We start from the raw sequence: 23,053 nt of genomic DNA, 5'->3' as shown, positions 1-23,053 counted from the left end.
AACAAGCATGTTTCCAGGAAATACAGCTACAGCTGCAGAATATTGCATTGTGCCTGCTCCCCACTTCCCTGAGTGGTGGAGTGCTGCTTGAATTCCGGCTTCCTTAGAGGAGTGATCATTGGAGGCGAATGTGTCTTGTGTTTACAAATAAACAAGCTGATCATTATGGAGCTGAAACAGTAGAGCACACCTACAAGTCAGCAATAGATCACTCTGGATCCCTGCAACCCAAGGTGAACATAAGAAGAGCCCTACTAGATCAGGCCCAAGGCCTATTTAGTCCAGCATCCTGGTTCACACAGTGATCCATCAGATGCCTCTGGGAAGCCCACTGGCAAGAGTTGAGTGCATGCCCTCTCCCTCTCCCTCTCCCTATAGCCTTCAGACTAGTACTCCAAATGTGGCCGCACCATGGATTTGTATATGGGCATTATAATATGAGCAGTTTTATTTTCAATCCCCTTCCTAGTGATCCCTAGCATGGAATTGGCCTTTTTCACAGCTGCCATACATTGTGTCAACACATTCAACAAGCAGTCCACCATGACCCCAAGATCTTTCTCCTGGTCAGTCACTGACAGCTTAGATCCCAACAGCATATGTGAAGTTGGGATTTTTTTGTCCCAATATGCAGCACTTTACACTTGCTAACAGTGAACCCCATTTGCCACCTTGTTGCCCACTTCCACCATTTGGAGAGATCCTTTTGGAACTCCTCGCAATGTTTTTGGATTTCACTACCCTAAATAGTTTGGTGTGATCTGCAAATTTGGCCACCTCGCTGCTCACCCCAAATTCTAGATCATTTATGAATACATTAAAGAGCACTGGTCCCTGGGGGACCCCACTTCTTACTTCCCTCCATTTAGAGAACTCTCCATTTATATTACAGTGGTCCCTCGACTTACAAACTACTCGACATAAGTATTTTTCGAGTTACAAACGGCAGTTTTAGATCCGGTTTTAGATGAGGTTTTTTCGACTTACAAATTTTTAGATGGGGTTTCCTCGACTTACAAATTTTTAGATGGGGTTTCCTCGACTTGCCTGCCTGTTTACTGCCTGTTTATTCTTGAAAAGAAATGTTCCTGTGCAGTTTGCAAGCCTTACTGGGGGTCTGGGTCTTTTTTCTAGGCTCCGGAACGCATTAATCCATTCCCAATGCATTCCTATGGGAAACCGCTTTTCGACTTATGAATTTTTCGACTTACAAATGTGCATTCAGAACGGATTAATTTCGTAAGTAGAGGGACCACTGTATTCTCCATTTCCTGTCCTCCAACCACTTACCAAGCCACACATGAACCTGTCTTGTCTGCTAAGTTTTTCCTCAAGAGTCTTTGGTGGGGAGCGCTGTCAACAGCTTTCTGAAAGTCCAAGTATAGTATGTCAACTAGATCACACCCTGATCCACATGCCTTTTGACATTATCAAACAACTCCAAAAGGTAGGTGAGGTAAAATTTAAAATTTACCTTTGTAGAAGTCATGCTGCTTCTCCTTCAGCAGGGCCTGTTCTTTTACATGCTTAACAATTTTATCCTTGAGAATGCTTTCCATCAGTTTGCCCAGAACAGACGTTCAGCTAACCAGCTTGTAATTTCCCAGATCCTCCCTGGATCCCTTTTTGAAAATCGGTGTTATATTGGCTACTTTCCAGTCCTCTAGTACAAAGCCTGACTGTAGGGATAAATTACATATTTTTGAAAGGACGGACATTTTACATTTGAGCTCTTTAAGGACACTTGGGTGGGTGCCATCAGGCCCTGGTGATTTGTTAACTTTTAATTTTTCCAGACAGTTTAGAACGTCATCGCTCATCACCTCTGTCTGACTCAGTTCTTTAGCCTCTGTCCCTGAGAAACTCAGTTCAGGCACAGGTATAAGCTCAGTATCCTATGCCGTGAAGACAAATGCAAAGAACTCGTTTAGCTCCTCTGCAGTATCCATATTCTGCTTAATAATCCCTTTCACTCCTTCATAATCTAACGGTCCAACTGTTTCCCTGACAGGCTTCCAGGTTCTGATGTATTTAAAGAAGTTATTGTTATTACCCTTGATGCTTTTAGCGAAATGTTCCTCAAACTCTCTTTTCGCCTCCCTTATGGTCACCTTGCATCTCTTCTGCAGAGTTTGTGTTCCTTTCTATTATCTTCATTTGGGCAGACCTTCCAATTTCTGAAGGAATTCTTCTTCCCCTTTATAGCTTCCTTGACTTTACTTATTAGCCATGCTGTCATCCTTCTGGACTTGTTGGTACCTTTCCTCCTTTTTGGTATACATTCTAACTGGGCTTCTATTATTGTGCCTTCAAATATATAATCCATGCATTCTGGAGCAAAGTGATTCTCCTGATTTCCCCTTTACATTTTCTTTTCACCAAACTCCTCATTTTAGAGCCGTTTCCTCTTCTCAGGTTCAAAGTGTCTTTGTTACTTCCTTGACATATGGTTACTTCCTTTGATTACTTCCTTGGCTGAATTTGATCGCACTATGGTCACTGTTCCCTAAAGGTTTCATGACACTGACATCTTGCACGAGGCCCTGTACACCATTCAGCTTTAAGTCCAAGGTCAACTTCTCTCTGGTTGGTTGTATGACCATCTAGGGCACTGTTGTTCAGCACATCTAGAAATTTGACCTCTTTGTCATTATATGAATGTAAATTAACCCAGTCTATAAGGCTCTCCACACGAGCAGTGTTGAGAGCCTAAAAAGGTTCTGCGGGGACAGCGGCTTGACCCAATCTCACCCTGGGTGGCCAGATTGGCTGCCCACACGATTACCGGCTCTGTCACAGTGCCAGTTGGGGCAGCAGGGATAGGGGACCTTTTGGCCCCCCAAGAGTCCTCCTTTAACATACAGTACTACTCCACCACCAATTCACCCCTCCCTGCCCTTTCTATAGAGTTTATATCCAGGAAGAACCATGTCTCACTGGATTCCACCGTTCTACCATGTTTCCATTATGCCCACTATATCTATGTTTTCATTAGCAACCAAGCACTCTTGGCTTGGAGACTTCTGACATTGGCATATAACCACATATATGTTGAATCCCTTCCAGGTGTGTGCTTTCTTATGGCCATTTGATCTCTTTGACCAGCTAGCACATTCTTCTGTCTGCCCTTGACCTGGTTCTACTCTGTCCCCTTCTGCTATAGCTGAAGCATTTACACCTTTGCCCTTTAAGGGATGGCATTTGCTGAATTGGATACTTCCCAGCTCCCATCAGCTATTCCCAAGGTGTCATTTTAAAAAAGGCTCTGCAACCTTTTTTATTTTAAGCGCAAGCAGTCTGGTTCTATTTTGGTTCAAGTGGAGTCTATCCCTTTTGTACAGGCTCTTCTTGTCCCAAATGTATTCCAGTGCCTAACAAATCTAAACCACTCCTCCTGGTACCACCATCTCATCCACGCATTGAGACCTCTCAGCTGATTCTGTCTCACTGGCCCTGTGTGTGAAACAGGTAGCATTTCTGAGAATGCTAACTTGGGAGTCCTGGACTTTAATATGCTAAGTAGCAGCCTAAATTTTGCTTCCAGGACTTCCCAACTATATTTCCCAATATTGTTGATATTGACATGCACCACGACAGCTGGCTCCTCTGCAGCACTGCCTATCTAAGGGAGTCCATTCTAAGGGAGCATTTCTTGGAATGATGTCCTCCTGCCCCTAGACCTTCAGTCTCCATGAGAGCAGAGGAGCCATCAGCCTGGGAGTTGGATGCCTCTATCACGTACCTGAAGGTCTCATACATGTATTTGCTGACTCTCTGAGCTTCTCCAGATCAGCCACTTTGGCTTCAAGGGAATGAACTTGAGCCAGGAGCTCCTTGCACTCAGCACACCCACACAACTTATGTTACCTATTTGCTCATTCCTGGTTGCCATTCTCCCTGGCCACCTCCTCTTAAGCAGAGAGTAGGCTTCAAACTGAGACACAGGCTCAACAAGAATATGGCCCCTCCCACCAGGTGTGACTCACCTCAGCCCTAGCTGGCTCCTCCCACTGTATCTCTCCAGGCAGAAGAGAAACTGAAACTGAAAAGCCATAGAGCCACAAAACAATCCCTGTTACAAAACAAACACAGACACATCCATACACTGGGACCTCTCCCCATAAGAGATATCAGCTCCTCAAATCTCCCCCTCTGTTTGAAGATAAATAGTTGTTGTTGTTTTTAATAGAAAAGCTTGCTACCTTCTGGGGTCTGCTTCTCCTCTTCCCAAAGATTTCCATTTCAGTCCACTGTCCTATTGACTCAACCTGTGTTTCTCAGAAGCTGTCTGTCTGTTCCAAGCTGTTTTTGTTCTTTTCGCACTCACACATGCGGCCTATTTCTGCCCCACGCATTTGGTAGAAATTGGTACCTGCCACTTTAACAGATTCTTATGGCTTCCTCTATTTTTAGGGAAACATTCCATTAAGGCTATAGGGTTGTGCACGAACCCAAAATCGCAGTTTGGCTTGAATTTGAATAGAATTTGAACCAAACCACGTGCTACAGAACCGGTTGGGTCAAACTGACTGGCCAGTCCATTTGACTGAACAGGTTCAGCAGTTTGGGCAACAAATATACTTGTAAAGGGGAATCTGGGGCAGCGAGGGAGGTAGTAAGATTCTTACCTGGCTGGCCTTACCTGGTAGCCACTCGCCCTCCTTGATGCAGCCTCAAGCATCTTCTTTAGGAAACCGCCCGTGCAGCAGCAGAGTGGTTCTGGCTACCGTGGATGTGCAGAGGTCATTTTCATAGTGTCCACACATGCACAGATGCCACACAAATGTTACTACCCGTAGATGTGCAGAAGCTAGAACCACTCCACCACAGTGCGGATGGTTTCCTAAATCTGGCAGAGCGTGCACCTGCAGCCACACCAAGGAGGGCGAACACTAGTGAGCTACGGCGCTGATGGCCATGCTGGTTGGGTAAGGATCTTACTTCCTCTCTCACCGGGAGTGTCATTTGTGAGTTTCTCCTCCCCATTACTTTTATCTTTGTTATTTTAGCTTTGTTATTTTTGTTTTATTGGTTGCGTTATTTTTGCTAGGATTAGGATTTATATTTTGTTGTTTTGTTGTGCTGGTTGTGTTAATTGGTTTTATCTGAAGTGCTCCAGAGAAAGATTCACTTTTCCCAATCAGACAGGCTGTGGAGTGGACGAGCAGAGGAGTCTGTCTAGTCTTTTTTATCTGAAGCTTTTGAATTTATGTGAGAAAATACGTTGTTTGGTTTTAATATAAGCTTTTTCTTTGTGACTCAATGGTTAAGAGGAGGACTAAAAGGAACATGCAGGGTGGTTGAGAACCTTTGGCTGTGAAACAGCCCCAGCCAAAAAGTGCTACGCAGACCAAGATTGTTTTTTGACTACGCGTAATGCTGAAGGAGAGAGAAGAGGTCCCAGAGTAATCAAGCTGTAGCACCCGATCTGCTTAGCAATGATGTGGCTGAAATATGCTCTACCAATTCTGAATCAAATAACCCGGCTGTGGGGCTCCTGAGTTTCCTGAGTTTATCAGCCACTCCCCTTTGACCTTAAGGGCAGGGAAGTCTATGGGGTGGACATTTTCTCTGTAAGCGGAGCAGTTTAACGCTATGCCAGAGCCCAGGACTTCCCGGTCAGCTGTTTCAACTGCAGAGTCAAATTTACAAACGTTGATTTTGTTGTCAGAAACTCATCTGTTACAGAGGTCCTCCTCTATAATGGCTAAATTAGAGGACATTAGAGTGCTGATTGCCTCCTCACAGAAACAGCTTTGCCTAAAGACCTGCCCTGACATGCGGGCAGCTCGTGGTCCAGCTCCAGCAGGGGATTTGAAGTATTCCAATTGCCCCTTGGATGAGTCCTCCCTTGCCAGCCCTGCCTGGCTGGCTGTACCTTGCCAAACTGTTCACCAGTTCAATTGTGGACTGAACGGCCCCCAGTTCGGTCTGTGGTCTAACCTCTGAATCGGCCTGGTTCTAGGTGAACTGGTTTGGCAATGAGCCATTCGTGCACACCCCTATTAGAATACTTCAGGACGAGCTTTCAGTCATTAGCTCACCTTAAGAAAAATCAACTGACCTCCTAAACTAAACTAAACTAAACTAAACTAACAGATGGTGGCAACAAACAAAGCAGTGGCCAGCTAGCATTCATAATCATAATCATAGCATTCATAATCATTGCAATGCAATGTATGATTTGTATACAGAATAGAGAATGAGATCTGAGTTACTAGAAGGCTAACTTGGGGCCAGTAGAGCAGCTTGGGGAAGGTTACTGCCATCCTATTTTCAAAGATTCTCTTCTGCTTAGAAGAACAATTTACACCCATAGCAAGGAACATACAGTGATCTAAAACAATCCGTTTTGCTAACTTCAGAGTAAGAACAACAGTAACAAATAGATTAATTCCCTTAATCTGAAACCATCGTTATCCACCAAAGAGACATCCACCCAGAAGATGTTGAGATCTTCATCTTTGTGTTCCATTCAATATCTTGGGTAATTCGAGTATTAATGCCCAGAATTACAACCTATCAATAACTATAGGCAAAGCTTTTGTATGCCTGAGTTTCATATAAAGACCTAGCAGAAGACAAACACACAGAGCAGAAAGGCAATTTAAAACTAATGTATAACCAAGCTTTTGAAGGAAAGGTCCTTGACAGATTTAAAGCCGCCTTCCAAGCTCCACTGATAATTCTCTCCCTAGAGAACATCTCTTCTGACCTCACCCATTTTTTTAGTAACTCTTGAGGGAAGCTATAATCAAAATTCAAAGCACAGAATGTGAAATGCTGAGGTCATGACTAACAAAAAGCTCTTCCAGACACATATGTTTTAGAAGCAACAGGTCCACAGTTAGACCTTGACCTATCAGTCTTTTTTTCAGTCTGTTGCTTTTTCTTGCTGCAGACATTCCTTTTCACCAGAGTTCTCTTATGATTTCATGGATTTCTTATATGTCATAATTCATGTACCTGTGCTTTTCCCCCTCTTGATTTTTTTTAATATGGAGCATCTTGTTGACCCCTTTCTACTCAAGTTTGCTGCTTCTCCATTTTTAATGTATACATTATTTATTTACTAGATCTATAAACAATGCAATAAATAAGAAATATTTTACATTAATAAAATGGTAAGCTTTGTGTTGCTGATGCTAACACCAGCGACCCATAGCTCTGTGCATTTCAGCCCCATGTGGTGAACCACCAGGATAACAGGCTGGAGCATCTCCCTAGACTCTCAAGCACTGGAGCTCTACCTGCTCAGGCTGGCCACTGGCTTTCTCCAACAGCGGGGTATAAAGCCTTCCTATTGCCTGTACAATAATAAATGGCAGTTGTCAGATGTCAGACCTGACCCCAGTCACTCATGCTTTGGTAACATCCAGATTGGACTACTGCAATGCACTCTGTGTGGGGCTGCCCTTGAAGACCAGCTTCAGCTGGACCAGAACGCTGCAGCAAGGATGCTCGTGGGCACAAGTTGCTTCATGAGTGTCACTCCCATCATGAGGCAGCTTCATTGGCTACCAGTCTGCTTCCAGGCTAGATTCAAAGTGCTAGTATTGACATTTAAAGCTCTATACAACTTCAGGCCAGGGTACCTGTCAGACCACATTTGCCATATGATTCTCCCAGGGCCCTCCACTCAGCATCTTAGATCCTGCTCATGGACCTGCCACTAGGTGGGTGGCACAGACACAGGGTGGGTGGCACAGACCTGCCACTAGGTGGGTGTCACAGACACAGGGCTGTTTCTCTTGTGGCCTCTAGGCACTGGAGCACACTTCCCAAAGAGCTTAGCCACGCTCCCTCCCTCAGTGTTGTTTTTTTTAAATAATTAAAACACATCTTTTAAAAGAGGCTTTAAAATGTTTTATCTACTGCTTATATCTGGTAGGTTCTTAAGTTTTTATAGTTCTCAGTTGTTAGCTTTTTATTAATAATGTTTAAATTGAAACTTTTTTTAAAAAAATGTAATTTTAAATGAGGTTTTAGCTTGGTCTTTTAACTCGTTTAACTTTATTAATCTTTTATTTTACATTGCAGCTATTTTATTAATGTCGTGAACCGCCCTGAGCACTAGTGTACTGGAGAGGCGGGGTATAAATGCATGAATGAATGAATGAAGTAATAAAAAGTCTTTCCTGGCTTGACCCCCCACCTGTGCTCCAACTCTTGGCATGGTTCCTGGTTTCCAGCTCTTGCCTCCCGCTTGATGGATGCCTACTGCTCAGCCCTGACAAAAATTAATAAACATATTCCATGTTAGTAAAGTTATTACATCTTTGTCTGCCCTTTTTTTCAGTCTCATGTAACTTGTCAGTTTTGATTTAACAAAACAGCTGTTTCCCTGTTTTGTTGATGCAGAACAGACCATTTTCTACAATACTTTGCACAGTATATTCTTTTAGCAGTAATCATATATTAAGTTAACTCATTGTCAATTACTGGTATATCTTTTGTGTTTGTTACTAAAATATTAATGGATCAATCTGTAATAATAAGCCCATAATTTTCTCAATTAATATGTTAATGTTATTTCAAAATTTCACAACCACTGGACAAATCTATCACATAGACAGGGTACTGCTGTTGAATGCCAGGTAAATAAATGCTAAAACATCTCTCATACACAATTTGATTGTGGATGAGCATGCTGACCTAGTATGTGTGATGGAGACCTGGTTGGATGAGCTGGGTGGAGTTGGTCTCTCTCAGCTCCGTCCTTCAGGTTTTCTGATCCTGCAGCAGCCTCTCCTTGAGGGTTTGGGAGTGGGGTGTTGTGGTTATCTATCATGAAACCTTTCCCCTTTCTAGATGCCTGGTTAGGCAATCTCAGAATGTAAAGTGTTTGTGCTTGAGGGTGGGCCTCCGATTGGGGTGTGCAAGCCAGACCATACCAGTCCCATTTTGGCTGAGCCCAAAGCCAGACCAGGCCGAATTGGTTCAAATTCAGTCCAAATTCGAACTGAACCGGCCAAATAAATGGCTCTCATATCCCTAGCCTCCAAAATAGGCTAGGAATTCTGTTGGTGTACCACCCTGCTGAACCACCAAGTTGCACTTTAGTCTCCCTACCTGAGCTGGCAGGGGTGGTCTCAGAGGTGGCTTTGGGTTCCCCAAGCTTATTTTCTTGTGGGACTTCAATGTCCATGCTGAGGCCCTCCTTGCAGGAGTGGCTCAGGATTTCATGGCCTCCACGACAACCATGGGCCTATCTCAATTAGTATTAGGCCCTACCTACATGGCAGGCCATTCTCTGGATCTGGTTTTTGCTGACTAGGGAATAAATGATATAGAGATGGGGGATTTTGAGATAGTTCCCTTGTCATAGACAGATCATCATCTGGAGGGGTCTAGTTTGACTGCTCTGTCTACCCTCTACAGGGGTGGTAGACCAATTAGAATGGTCCACCCCAGAGGCTTATGGATCCACTCAGTTTCCAGACAGCCCTCAGAAAGTTTCCAGTGTCAAGAATTTGTGACTCTGTTGAAGCCCCTGGTCAGAGGCGTAACTAGGGAAAACGGCGCCCAGGGCAAGCACTGAAATTGCCCCCCCGCGCCCCCCGCCACCCCCCCAACATACATCTGACTGAAACACATGTTTCAGAAAACTTTTATTTTAAAAATTTAAAAAATTACCAAAAAATTTCAAAATGCGATAAATAACCAAAAATGCAATTTTTCTTTTCAAGAAAAGAACTTTCAAGAACTTTTCAAGAGAAGCTGGCATTGGGCAGAGACACAAACAAGACAAGTGTCTGGTTTAAAGTGATTCCTGCCCCCCTTCCATTGAAGGGCCCATCTAAAACTCCTTGGAGGAAGAGCGGGATATAAATGCAATTAATAATAATAATAATAATAATAATATAAAATAAAACGGGAGTTGTGTCAAACGGAGCATTTTCCAAGGGGGTGGGGAAAGAGGTGGAGTTCTCAGCTACTTCCATCTTAAATGTATAGAATGGGGAATGTTCTATTGATTTGTTGTGACTTAAAGCCAAATTGCTGTATTGAGGGAACACTGAGCATGCTGAGAAGTATATGTAAACACACACACACTTTATGACAGATAGAAAGATAGATCTATCTTTGGGAGATAAACTCCCAAAGCATACGCCTTAGCCTGTTCTGGAGAGTGTAATGGTACAGTCCATACATCACTTGACCACTTGTTCCAGAATAACCCCAACCTTTTCAAATGAACTGTTTCAGAATAAGTGAGGTTAGCATTTACAGACACCGCCACTTCTTTAAACTGGAAAACCACGGAGGCAGTTTCGATCATCAAAAGAAAGTGACAATACTGGCAAAACACACATGCAATAGCACCCAAAACAACACCGGAAAACAGAAACTGAAAAGCTTCTCCCTAGTCCTGGGCATATCTGCATCCCAAAATGAAAAACTGTTTTTCCCCCCTCTGACATTCCTCATATCTTTTACCTTCTCTGAAAAGAGAGACAAAAAAAGATCTAGGGCATTGTTAGAAAACATCCAGAACCAGCTCAAAAGTCTCCAAACCCCTCTGGATTTTCCACCTTAGCTAAACAGAAGGGGGCGGGCGGGCGGCTGAACAGCCTTGTTTGCATGCGATGGATGTTGTGTTCAAGTTCCAGCCCGGTTACACTATATATATTTACTCTTTTGTCATCTTCAGTTTATGCTTATTCCCCGTTTCCAAACCCACCCCGCTTTCACATTCTCGCTTTAGTGGACCTAATCCAAATGTTAAAGGGTGGAGCAAGGAGGGGGGATATCTAGGTTTTGGATCGATCACTTGTGATTGTGGGGGGGGATGAAATTTTAACTTCTCTGTGCAGCGCTGAGATTTCGAAAGGAGAACAGTTTTTAGAGCATCAGACCCCGGTGGTGCCTAAAATTCCCAAACGTTCTCCTGGAGTGAATGCAAACATGCGCCCTTTCCCACCGAATAGCCAAGCATTCAGTCCAACGATTTTCACTCCAACAACAGTTTTCCGAACAGAACTCAAATTGGGAGCCAATCATTTTGCTCCTTTGCCAGCATTGAGAACCACCTTAAAAAAACAACCAAAAACCCCCCAACAAACCCAAGCCGCGACCGACCACCACCGCCACTGAGACGCACCAAGCCAGGCAGGGTCGGTTGGGAGCGGCAGAGCAGGCGGCCTTTGCCCGGCTCCTCTGGCCGGCAGCCTTTGCTTGACAGTGTCGGCCGGAGGGGCGTCCTGTGTCGCTCCCAAGGCTGGCGCTGGCAGTGGCGCTGCTTCTCGCCCCGCCCTCTCCCTGCCGCCACAGCAACCCCCGACGGAGCGCGGAGGAAGGAGGGCGTTCAGATCAGACTCTCCTCGGAAATCAAAACTTACACGAGGGCAGCAACAAAAAAGCAGGGTGGAAGCGCGCGCGCGCGAGCATTTCAGGCACCCGGAATTTGCCGATTTCAAAACAGAGCTGGGGCTGGAGCCCTCGAGAGAACTTTCTCTCCCACACCACACCAAACAAAGCCACACACGGCCCCCGGGCAGGAAGGAAAACTGGCACTGTGGCACTGCACAGAACGGGAATCGGGGATTGACGATTCGAAGAGAAAAAACACACACACCTTGTTGTTTGTGACCACCACGCTTCACACCTTGTTGTGACTGACTGACCACCCACCCTGCCGGGTGTCCGTGTCCTGCTCCTGCCTGCGAGTGCGCCTGCCCTGCTTGCAGCCCCAGGCCCCCAGCCAGCCCCAGCAACAACGCTCGGCTCTCTCCTCTCTGTCTCTGTCCTCTGTACTCAACGGCGCCACGTGCACGGTGCAGAGGCGAACGAGCTGGGAGGAGTCAGGACGGAGACGCACTCATACGCATGCACAGCGTGACTCGGCATGCCGGCCGAGTTGCGCGTGTGTGCGCCCTGCATGCAAGCCACTAGAGGGCTTCTGGCCTGAACTTCTTCAAGACAGAGCAAGCCTCGGCCAAGGGCGGCATAGTAGTGAGAAAGGCGCCTGCCGCGAAGTCAGCAGGCCAGCAATTTGCAAAGCAATCATGGGGGGGCGGGCGTGGAAGGGACCGGACCGCGGCGCTCATGGCGGGAATGCACTCCCTTGACTGCAGAAATTGGGGGGGGGATCGGCGGGGTCATGGCGGCGCCCCACATGTGACTCACAGCAATGGCGCCCAGGGCACGTGCCCCCCCCTGCCCCCCCATCGTTACACTTATGCCCCTGGTAAATCTCTGGAACATGGAGGCAGCCCAGGCTATTGAAACGGCCGTTCCTAAATGTCCTCCTCCAACTTGGTGGAGCCAGTTCTGCTGCTTTGTTTTCCTCAGAGCTTAGGACAATGGAGGGAACAACACTGGAGGAAGAGTCATGATGAATCCAACTGAACATGAGCTAGAGAGCATTTTAGAGACCACTCTGCGGCAGTGGGTGTAGTGAAGAAACATTTTTTCTCTGCCTTCATTGCATCAGCTCAGTCAGACCAGTAGGGCTATTCTGTGTAGCAAAGGTATTGCTCCATGCATTCCCCCACCCCACCCCGCCAGGTAATGGGGGAGGAACAATCTACAGCCCCTTGTGATAACTCTGCATGTCACTTTGCAAATAAAGTTGCTCGCATTGGTGCTTTTGGGTTTTGGCAGTTCCAGCAGATGTGCCTCGGGTACCATCTGCTCCTACTGTGTGAGATTCTTTTCGGTTAGTGCAGCCTGAGAATGTAGACAAGATTCTGGGCAGCGTACAGGCAACGTCATGTGCTCTTGACTATTGCCCTTCATGGCTAATAAAATTTGCCCGGGAGAGTACAGGCAGATAGTTGAAGGCCATAATCAATGTTTCATTAAAGGAGTGCAAGATACCACATACCTCAAGGAGGCAATGACAAGACCATTATTTTAAAAGCCGTCCCTTGTCCAACCTGGATAACTATAGACCTGTTTCTAATCTCCCCTTTTTGGGCAAGGTGATAGAGCATGTGGTGGCATCCTAGCTTCAGAGGGTCTTGGATGATACAGGTTATCTAGACACCTTTCAATTAGGGGTGTGTCTGAACCGGTCTGGAGGCCATTCTAAAGGCCTCTGAACTTCCAGACCGGTTCAGACTTGGCCGGTCCGGGTCCGGGTGGGGGGGTCTTCCTTTAAGGGTGGGAGGGCTTGCTTACCCCTCCCGCCTCTTTGCCCCCTCCAGCGCCCATATTCTATTGTATAATTGGAGCGCTGGAAACCAGCCGCCCCAGCCGCCTGTGCCGCCCCCCCGCGAGCGGATTAGGGGCAAAGAAAAGCTACTGCCGCCCTCCCGCCCTCCCACCCCCCCCCCCGAGTGCTCACCACGTTTGCCGAAAATAGAGAGGAGCTCGCGAACAGAGCTCCTCTCTTGCCAAAGTCTCCGGCCCAACTGGGGCTTTGGGCGCGCGCGCACGTGCGATAGAACTCCTTAGCTAATAGAACTTTCGCCGGAGGCCCAGTCTACCCGCCGGGAAGAAGCCGGGTAGACCGGGCCTCCGATCGCCGGAGTCTGGTCCCAGCTTCTCCCTCCAGAGTACTTTGTTGAGGAGCAGGTGAGGGGTCGTGGGCAGAGAGGTGGAGTGGCTGTGTTCTATAAGAACATCTCCCTTGCCAGGGTCTGACCATATTGAAAGTGTGTACTTATGTTTGGCGACCTGGGATAAACTGGGACTTCTGTTGGTATACCAATCACCCTGCTGCCCAACAGATTCCCTAACTCAGCTGATAGACTTGGTCTCAGCTGATGACTTGGCATTGGAGTCACCCAGGCTTGTGGTGGTGTGGGACTTCAATGTTCACTTCAGGACCAATCTGTCCAAGGTGGCTAAGGAGTTCATTGCGGCCATGACCACTATGGGCCTATCCCAAGTGGTCTCAGGACCAACACACGTTGCTGGTCACATGCTTGATCTGGTCTTTCACTCTGAACAGGGTGGTGTTCCATGGGTGGAGACTCCTGTGATTTTCCCATCTGGTTAAGGTTGGACTCATGATCACGTCCCAACTCTGCAGGGCCTAGGGGTCCATTAGGATGGTCCACCTGGGAAGGTTATTGGATCTAATAGGATTCTGAGATTTGAGGGATTTAGTGTTGGCTCTGTCGGTGAACCAGTTGATGCCATGGTGGAGAATTGGAACAGCCAACTGGCCAGGGCAGTGGACATGATCGCTCCTAACCATCCTTTCCCACCCTCTTTGAAACTGGCCTCTTGGTATATGGAAGAACTCTGGGGGCTGCCGTGATGAGGTAAATGACTAGAGCACAAGTGGAGAAAGACTCAACTCAAATCTGACAGATTATTACATAAAGTGCATTTGAAGATCTATGCTCATGTGATACGTGTGGCAAAGAAGCTATTCCTTTCTGCCCATATTGCATCCACAAGTTCATGTCTGGTGGAGTTGTTCAGGGTTGTGAGGGGGCTAGTTCATACCCCTTCCCTATTGAATCAGTATTTGGAACCAACAATTATTCACTGCAACATTTTAAATGAGTTTCCCCCCCGACAAAAATCTCTCATATTCGGGCCGACTTAGATTCAAACTCCACAGTTGTTAGTGTCTGATGATGAGGTGTCCAGGCGTTCCCCTTATGTGGTGACTCTGGATCATTTTCAGTTTGTGACTGAGGATATGGACAAGTTGTTTGGAATGGTGTGGCCTACCACCTGCTCTCTTGATCCTTGCCTGGCATGGCTTATACTATCTGGCAGGGAGGCTGTTGTAGAGGGCCTGGTAGAGATTATAAATCTTTCTCTTGTCTCATGGAAGCAATCATTAGTCCATTTCTGAAAAAGCCTGCCTTGGATCCCTCAGAGGTAAGCTACTACAGGCCTGTCTCCAACCTTTCAAAGCTGGGCAAGGTGACTGAGAGGGTGGTAGCCTGTGAAGTAGGTTTAACATCTACATGAAGCCTCTGGGAGAGATCATCAGGAGATTGTGGTGCAGAGTGTTATCTACTGATGCTGATAACACCCAAATCTATTTCTCCATGTCAACCTCATAGGGAGAAGCATAACCTCCCTAAATGCCTGCCTGGAGGTGGTAATGGGTTGGATGAGGGATAACAAACTGAGTCTGAATCCAGATAAGATGGAGGTACTTATTGTGAGGGTTTGGAACTCAGGAGATTATTTTGATCTGCCGGTTCTGGATGGTGTCATGTTCCCCAGGACGGAACAGGTACACAGTCTCGGGGTGCTTCTGGATCTGAACCTCTCCCTAGTGTCCCAGGTTGAGGTGGTGGCCAGAGGTGCCTTCTATCAGCTTTGGCCGATACTCAAGTTACATCCATTTCTTGAGACGAATTACCTCAGAACGGTGGTTATATATGCTGGTAACTTCCAGGCTGGAATGCACTCTAGGTGGGGCTGCCTTTGTACATAGTCTGGAAACTGGAGTTGGTCCAGAATGTGGTGGCCATGTTGGTCTCTGGGTCATCTAGGAGATACCATATTACTCCCGTACTGAAGGAGCTACACTGGCTGCTGATAGGTTTCTGGGCAAAATACAAGGTGCTGTTTATTACCTATAAAGCACTGTACAGCTTAGGCCCTGGGTATTTAAGAGAACGTCTTCTTCGCCATTAACCCCATTGCCCACTGAGATAATCTGGAGAGGTTCATCTATGGTTGCCACCGGCTGGTCTGGTGGCTACTCGGAGATGGGCCTTCTCTGTTGTTACCCTTGGGCTTTGGAATGCACTCTCTGTTGAAATAATAGCCTCCCCATCTCTGGCAACTTTTAAAAGGGCACTGAAGACATATTTGTTAATCCAGGCTTTTGATTAGGTTAATAGTTTTTAATACATTTAATGACAAGTTTTAAATGATTTTAATGTTAATGATTTTAATGTTTAAATGATTTTAATTGTAAACCACCCAGATACACACGTTTTGGGCAGTCTCAGATTCTATCCACAAAGGCTATTCTCATGAGCAGCCTAAACAGGCTAGGTCATCCCAGCCTGCGTTAAGCTGCTCGTGAGTAGCCTAATCCCCAAGGAAAAATAATGTTAAAACATTTCTGTATAACCTATACCAGGTGCACAACTCAAATACCCTGGTGGGATGGAACGAACCATGACTTGGTGTGTGGGGGCCAAGGTAAATGTTCAGCACATTGATGATTACATTAAAATTAATCATTAAATATAAATGAAAGCACTTATTAGTTACCTGCAGCATATGGAGAGAAGAAGATGCTACCACCAGTCTTTCCTCCTCCATGCCTCTCATGCACTTTCAAAGCTTGCAAATGTTAATTTTGAAAGGGGGGTCACCCCCCCAGGGTCATGGGCCATGCAGCATTATGCACCTCACCTCAGGTGCCACAAAACTTTGGGCCATCCCTGGGGCCAGTAAAAAAGTTTCCACAGGTCGGATCCGGCCCCTAGACCTTATGTTGTGCAAGTTTGACCTACACCTACTTAGTTCCTCATACCCTCACTTATTGGAAACAAACAAACAAACAAACAAACAAACAAACAAAAAAGTAAAACCTGCAGGTTATATATGTAATATTTTGATTAATGTACACATTTCAAATGACTACAAGATCATAATGAGAAACAATTTAAAGTATATGAATGAAGGCTCAAAATATATGGAAGGCAAGTCCAAGAATTACAGGAGATCAGTGAGTAGCTGTTCATTGGACCGGTTTCAGAAACACATTTGGATGCAAAACTTCATATAACATACAAGATCAATACAAATCCCTTAAATTCCTGGCTGGCTGTTTTCAATTCCTTTCTTTAGAGATTTAAAAGCCACATTCAACAATACCATAATAATGTTAAAATAGGGGCTTTCCCCCATCACTTTCTACAGTCTTTTATTTGAATGTCAGGGATTGAACTGGGGTTCAAGGTATTTGCAAAGCATATATTGAGGTCATTCTCACAACCAGCCCCGAATGGGTACTGCAGTGCTAGCCCCGGCTGCGCTGGTCATGAGAAGTGCTGGGTAACCTGCTTGCCTCCCCATACATGATCTCTGTCCCTGTCCAGGCTCTGCTGCTCAATGTGCTACACAAGCAGTGCTGCAGCAATTGGCAGAGCAGGGAGCTGGAGAAGGAACTCCTCCAGCGTCCTTGAAAGCACTGCGCCAGGAGTGTGGTGCGTCGAGAAATCTTCCCTCAGCCAGGTGCTCTTGCTGCCTCGGGTTCATGACCCCAGGGTTATGTTCTTAACCCTGGCTAAAGACCTGGGTTAAAAGTAGGGTTAAGTGAGATGGCAGTACAAGGATTATTATCTTCTTTATATATAATTCTCATAAACATACCTGTCACTAATCCCATGTGTGGCAGCTCTCGCGAGAGTTCATGAGCAGCTGCCAGATAGGATAGCGACAGGGACTAGGGAGCGGGGGATAGGGATGCCAGGCGGTGGCGGGCTGGCCCGGGCAGCAGAAGCAGGAGGCAGCGGTGGGGCGGGCTGGCCAGCAGGAGCAGGAGGCAGCCACTTCAAAGAGTTGGCAGGCAGGCAGGAGGAGGTGGCGGACTGGGCAGAAAGTGTTGGGGGAGAGGCAGAGCAGTGGGGGAGAAGAAGTGGGCTGGCCGGCTAGCCAGAAAGCTGAGCAGGCCAGGGGAGGGGGGAGAAAAAGGCAGTGGCAGTGGGTGGGTTGTCCGGAGGCACAGATGTTCTGCACCCAGCCCAGCTAGTTTACATTATTTTTCCTTGGGGGTTAGGCCTGGCTGACCATTCTGGGCCCTGCAGCCTTCCCTCCCATAGAATGGAGTCATGACCCTCCCCACTCTTCCAAATGCAACAGCCAGCCAGATGTCAAAGCCAATACTCTTACCATCCCTGCTCACTCCTGCAAGGCCTCTGGGTTCCACCAGTGCAATCGATTCCACTCTATCTCATGGGCACAGAGTAGTTTACAGCATTTTTAAAAAAATGTTTCTACACATATCCCCAAGAGACTCACAACCTAAAGAATTAATGATTTGGGGAATAAAAAAAAGACAAAATGAAATCAAAATAACATTGTCAACAAAATCCATTTGAAAGAAGAACTATCATTTCTTCTGTACACTCTATATTTTGACATGTAATCCTTAGTGGCTAACTCTGTTTCTTGCTTTTGGGGAATGTTTCTTGTTTGGGGGAGATGGGGGGGAATAAACCCGTTTGTGCATATCATGCTTGAATCAGGTGTCAGACAGGTGATGATTTTGGAGGGCAGCAAAAATTTCCTTTTCTTGGGTCTCTGAGTGGGATGACAGTGCTGTTACTCTGGCAAAGGTGAAACCTGCTTAAAAGCAAATGATAATTCAGAAAACCTAATCAATGAGCTGAAAATTTGGGTCAAATGGCTCTTTTCAGTGCTTTATATATGGTGAAGCCGTCATGGGGGAGCTTTGCAGTGCACTTTTCAACCCAGGTTTGCACCACCATTGCGAAAATCACTTTCCACAGATGTGTGGCAGTGCAGGAAATATGGGTTCATTTGCAACTCAGAGGAAGCAGTCTCATAAAACCTGACCATGTGTCAGTCACAGACCCACTCACATTCACAACACATTCATTCGGTTGTGTAAAATGGTCCCACAAACATTTATTATTTTTCCTATGTGGCATTTTCTGAATTCTCTGTATTGTGGCATCCTGACAGAACTGAATACTTACAAGGTGCAATTGAATCCTCCTCAACACATTCTTTGAACATGGTTACATCTGCAGAAACTGCCTGCACACTGTTTCCTCAGGATGAACCTGTGGTTACACGCATCTACTCACTTGCCTTTGAGAAACCAATTCATTCTCACTGACAATATTGTATAAGCATTTTGAGGATTGCAGCCACAGTCTGGAGTGAAGGAACTGCTCAACACACTCCTTACTGAATGAACTGATGGGCCATCCTGGCCTGGTGCACACTGGAACACAATTTACTGTATCCACAGAGGTTTGGATATCATTTTTCTCCAGCCCTTGCACAGATCAGCTCTTCATAATTTGGCTGTGTGTGTTAATATTTGTGCCCGGCTTTTCACATTTTTTTTTTTAATCTATGAAATCCCAGCCAGCTGGAGCTAAATTCTGCTACTGCTGATGCTGTTCCACAATACAGAAAGCTGCAGATCCTACTGATAGACTAGAGCTTCCCTCGGGGAAATGCTCTAAAGTAAGCAAGCAAAATGCTCAAATTGCCTTTCAGCTGCAGAAAAAGAAGCCCTCTATGTCTGGGGTCAGGATCAATGGTAGGGGCTTCTCAGCTGCACTGCAGAGGCTTGCTGCAGAATGTTTGCATTGCCAAAGAACAGAAGGTCATTTTCAAGGAATATTCCTCTATCTGCTTCAACTCTGTTCAAGGCAAAACACACTTGTCATAATTCCAGTTATCTGCTTAAAATCCTGTAGATTAATTGGGCACCATGCATGCTTCTGAGCACAGCACTAATGCATTAACCAAATAATTTAATTGAGCTTTCCTTTCTCTTCCTCCCTAGCATGAGTAAAAGTCACCCCTATTTCCCTGGCTTTCACGTATAGCTTGTGTGTAATATGCAGTCCTCTTGATTCATTGATGTAGACTGTAAGATAGTAATTACATGGAGGCTACACAAATAAGATCTATTTAAATATCAGCCAACAAATTGCGGCAGTAATGGGACTTGATTTCCTGCTGACCAAAGGCTTGACAAGCTCTGTTGCTATGACATAGGAAGCACTGTGCATGCTGCCTATGTTAAGCAGGAGACATCACCAAATGTCCTTTTCTCCTTGTTTGTTTCTCCTCGTTTCTCCTTCTTTCCTCACACCAAGAGGGAAGAAATTCCTGCTGCATGCTGTTCTTATATAAACGGAGGGGGGGGGAGGTGACATACTTAGCTGCTTCCCAAACATACCCTTCAGAAGGTGCAGCCTATGATCCTAGACACAATGATCACACACAAGTTCAACTGAAATCAATGAGGCTTATACTTACATATCAGTAGACTCTAAAAGAGGATGACAGTTCTAGCATTCAATCTCAAAGTCTTTGATACATCAGCATTTAGAATTTGCAAACCGAAGATAATTGATTTGTAAAGGTCTTTGCATTAAGATTTGGGGCTGTCTCATATTGCAAGATTGCCCTGGCTATAATGAAGATACACTACAATTTTTAATTGTCTCTCCTACAAACATCTTTAGAAATTAGCTTTTTATTCCTTTGTATTACAATGGCTCATCTGACATTTAATTTTCATTGAAGGTTTCCTTAAGGTTTTTAAAAAATTATTATTTTAAGAGTGGGGCAGAGGGGGGATCCTAATACAAAGGTTGCTATATGTCATTTTAGGGGCAGAAACCGGTGAAGTGGTTCCAACAATATACCAACAATTCATTGGATGCAGTTCCCTAAATCCAACCATTGGATGCTGTTCCCTAAACCCATCCTAGATGCAAGTACACAGACTGCTATTTATGCACACAGGACTCCACTCTCTCTATGGCAAGGGAAAGACTTCATGTAGTCCTGAAGGTTATAATTTTCTTCTTTATTAATGTATGAGGGCATGGGTCTCTCTGTATTAATATGTGGATTATTACAAAATGTTTACAGTGTGTTAGGACTAGCCTTCCTAGAAGTCACACCTTCTTTGAAACCACCTTGAATATACTTTGTGTAGGAAGGTGGGATAGTAATTATTGAGAATAAATGAATAAATAAAATTCTGATCTAGATGATGTAAAGGGGCTCAGGCAACTCAGGAATGCAGTCAAGACACTCTGCACAATGTTCAAAGGCGTTATTTTCTTTATTTTCTATTTCACATGTCCCAGGGCTGTTCTCTGGGACAGATTCTGCAGCTTCAGCAACCATGAGCCCTTTTCTAAATGAAGTCATGTAAGGAAGATAGGAAGCTGCCATATACTGAGTCAGATCATTGGTCCATCTAGCTCAGTATTGTCTACACAGACTGGCAGTGGCTTTTCCAAGATTGCAGGCAGGAATCTCTCAGCCCTGTCTTGGAGATGCCATAGAGGAAACTTGGAATCTAGATACTCTTCCCAGAGCTGCTCCATCCCCTAAGGGAAATATCTTAGTGTTCACATGTAGTCTCCCATTCATATGCAACCAGGGCGGACCATGCTTAGCTAAGGGGATAAGTCATGCTTGCTACCACAAGACCAGCTCAATGACTGGTTGAAAATTGCAGGCCTTTAATATGGGTCCCCCCCCCCAAGTCCTGCTATTCTGCCTCATCATGGCGGGAGGGATGTTCCTGAGAGGGAGGAACGAAATACGCCAGGAGGTATACTCAGTAGGATTACCCAAAGAATGAAGGTCATCCCAGCTGTCCAGCTAAAGCAAGCAGGCACCTATATTGAGCAGCAGTGATATAGGAAGGTGTTGGAGGCGGACGATCTCACCTCAGTGACAATGACAAAGGCATCATTTCATACTGTGCAGGAGAAGGCAATGGTAAGCCACTCCTGTATTTTACCAAGAAAATCACATGGATAGACAAAATAGAATGATGGTTGATGTAGTTCCGGATGAGGGCCCCTCAGGTCGGATGGTACTCAACATGCTACTAGGAAGAGCTGAGGATCTCTCAGAGTACCAATGGTGTTTATGACGTGGTTAGATTAAAGCCTTTTGGATGTCTAGCAACTGATGTTGCCATGCGGAAAAAGAAAACCCAAATCTGCCGAGACAGAATTACAATGGGAACGTGGAACGTAAGAAGCATGAATATGGGAAAGCTCGACACAGTGAAAGATGAAATGAATCGATTACAGATTGACATCTTGGGCATCAGTGAATTAAAATGGACTGGAATGGGACACTTTCAGTCAGAAAATCATACCGATTTTCTCAGGACACGAAAAACAAAGTAGGAACAGTGTTGCTTTCATAGTCAGGAGGAATATAGCAATGACAGATAGATAGATAGATAGATAGATAGATAGATAGATAGATAGATAGATAGATAGATAGATAGATAGATAGATCTTTATTGTCATTGTCCTGTGCAGAACAACGAGATTGAAAAGAATCTACAACCACTACTACAGGACCTAACAAGAATAATCTAAACATATACCCAAACGCCCCCCTCCCATCAACCCACTAAAAACCCACTAAAAAAACCTCTAAAAACTAAATACAAAAAACCCCTCAGAAGCTGTGTTTTGCTGCGTTGAAAGCTGAGACCGCTTTTGGGTAGAAGCTACTTCTCAAGCGGCTGGTCCTGGTCTTTAAGACCCTATACCTCCTTCTCGAAGGCAGAAGCTGAAAGAGATCATTTCCAGGGTGCGTGGGATCCTGCGCTATCTCTACAGCTTTATTATAACACCTAGTGGCATAGATTTGATCTAAGGTAGGAAGAGTACACCCAATTATTTTCTCCGCAGTCTTAACAACCTTGGACAGCAGTGTTCTTTCTCTGGCTGTACAACTCCCAAACCACACACAGATCCCATAAGTCAACACACTCTCTATAGCACAGCGATAAAACACCAACAATAGATTACTTGAAAGATTAGTCCTCCGGAGAACTCTCAAGAAGTATAATCTCTGCTGTGCTCTCTTCACCAGATCTTTGGTGTTTGCTCCCCATGTCAGGTCATCTTTCAGCTCTATTCCCAGAAATCTAAACACCGAAACCCGTTCCACACAAATCCCTTCAATAATGAGTGGCTGGAAATCCAATTTGCATTTCCTGAAATCCACAATGATCTCCTTTGTTTTCTTTAAATTGAGGAATAAGTTATTCTCCCTACACCACTCTGTCAGCCTCTCCACCTCCTTCCTATAGGCCGACTCCCCTTCTCCAGCAGTAATCAGACCAACCACAGTTGTGTCGTCTGCAAACTTAATAATCCTATTGCTGAGGTAATTGGGAACACAATCGTATGTGTAAAGCGTGTACAAAAGTGGACTCAACACGCACCCCTGCGGTGTCCCTGTATTTATACTGAGATCCATCGAGACATGAGAGCCCATCCTGACCCGTTGAGAACGATCTGATAGAAAATTCAGTATCCACCTGCATAAGCAGTACTTGGGTACAGTACGGACAGTGACCAACTAATATCAATTAGATTTCGTGGACAACCCTTTAACATGACAGTTCTTCAAG

The 23,053-nt window shown here is 45.4% G+C and overlaps 1 protein-coding gene across 2 annotated transcripts in view; it reads right to left on the bottom strand.

The window, feature by feature from the left end:
* The window catches only part of NALF1 (NALCN channel auxiliary factor 1), a 410,074-nt gene that overhangs the window by 139,516 nt on the left and 247,505 nt on the right, over positions 1-23,053 (bottom strand). The window contains exons 1-2 of one of the 2 annotated variants that reach the window (XM_053305433.1): positions 11,105-11,139; positions 8,156-8,230 (exon numbers count right to left, since the gene is read on the bottom strand). The exons of the other annotated variant lie outside the window; for it this stretch is intronic. Coding sequence (XP_053161408.1) covers positions 8,156-8,176 — 21 coding nt within the window. The 5' untranslated portion in view covers positions 8,177-8,230; positions 11,105-11,139. Of the gene's footprint in view, positions 1-8,155; positions 8,231-11,104; positions 11,140-23,053 lie in introns of those variants that run through there. 2 annotated transcript variants of the gene reach the window in all.

The sequence above is a fragment of the Hemicordylus capensis genome, chromosome 3 (genome assembly GCF_027244095.1).
Source record: "Hemicordylus capensis ecotype Gifberg chromosome 3, rHemCap1.1.pri, whole genome shotgun sequence".
Classification (NCBI taxonomy): Eukaryota; Metazoa; Chordata; class Lepidosauria; order Squamata; family Cordylidae; genus Hemicordylus; species Hemicordylus capensis.
The sequence above is the reverse complement of the archived record's forward strand: the minus strand, read 5'-3'. Positions and strand labels throughout refer to the sequence as shown.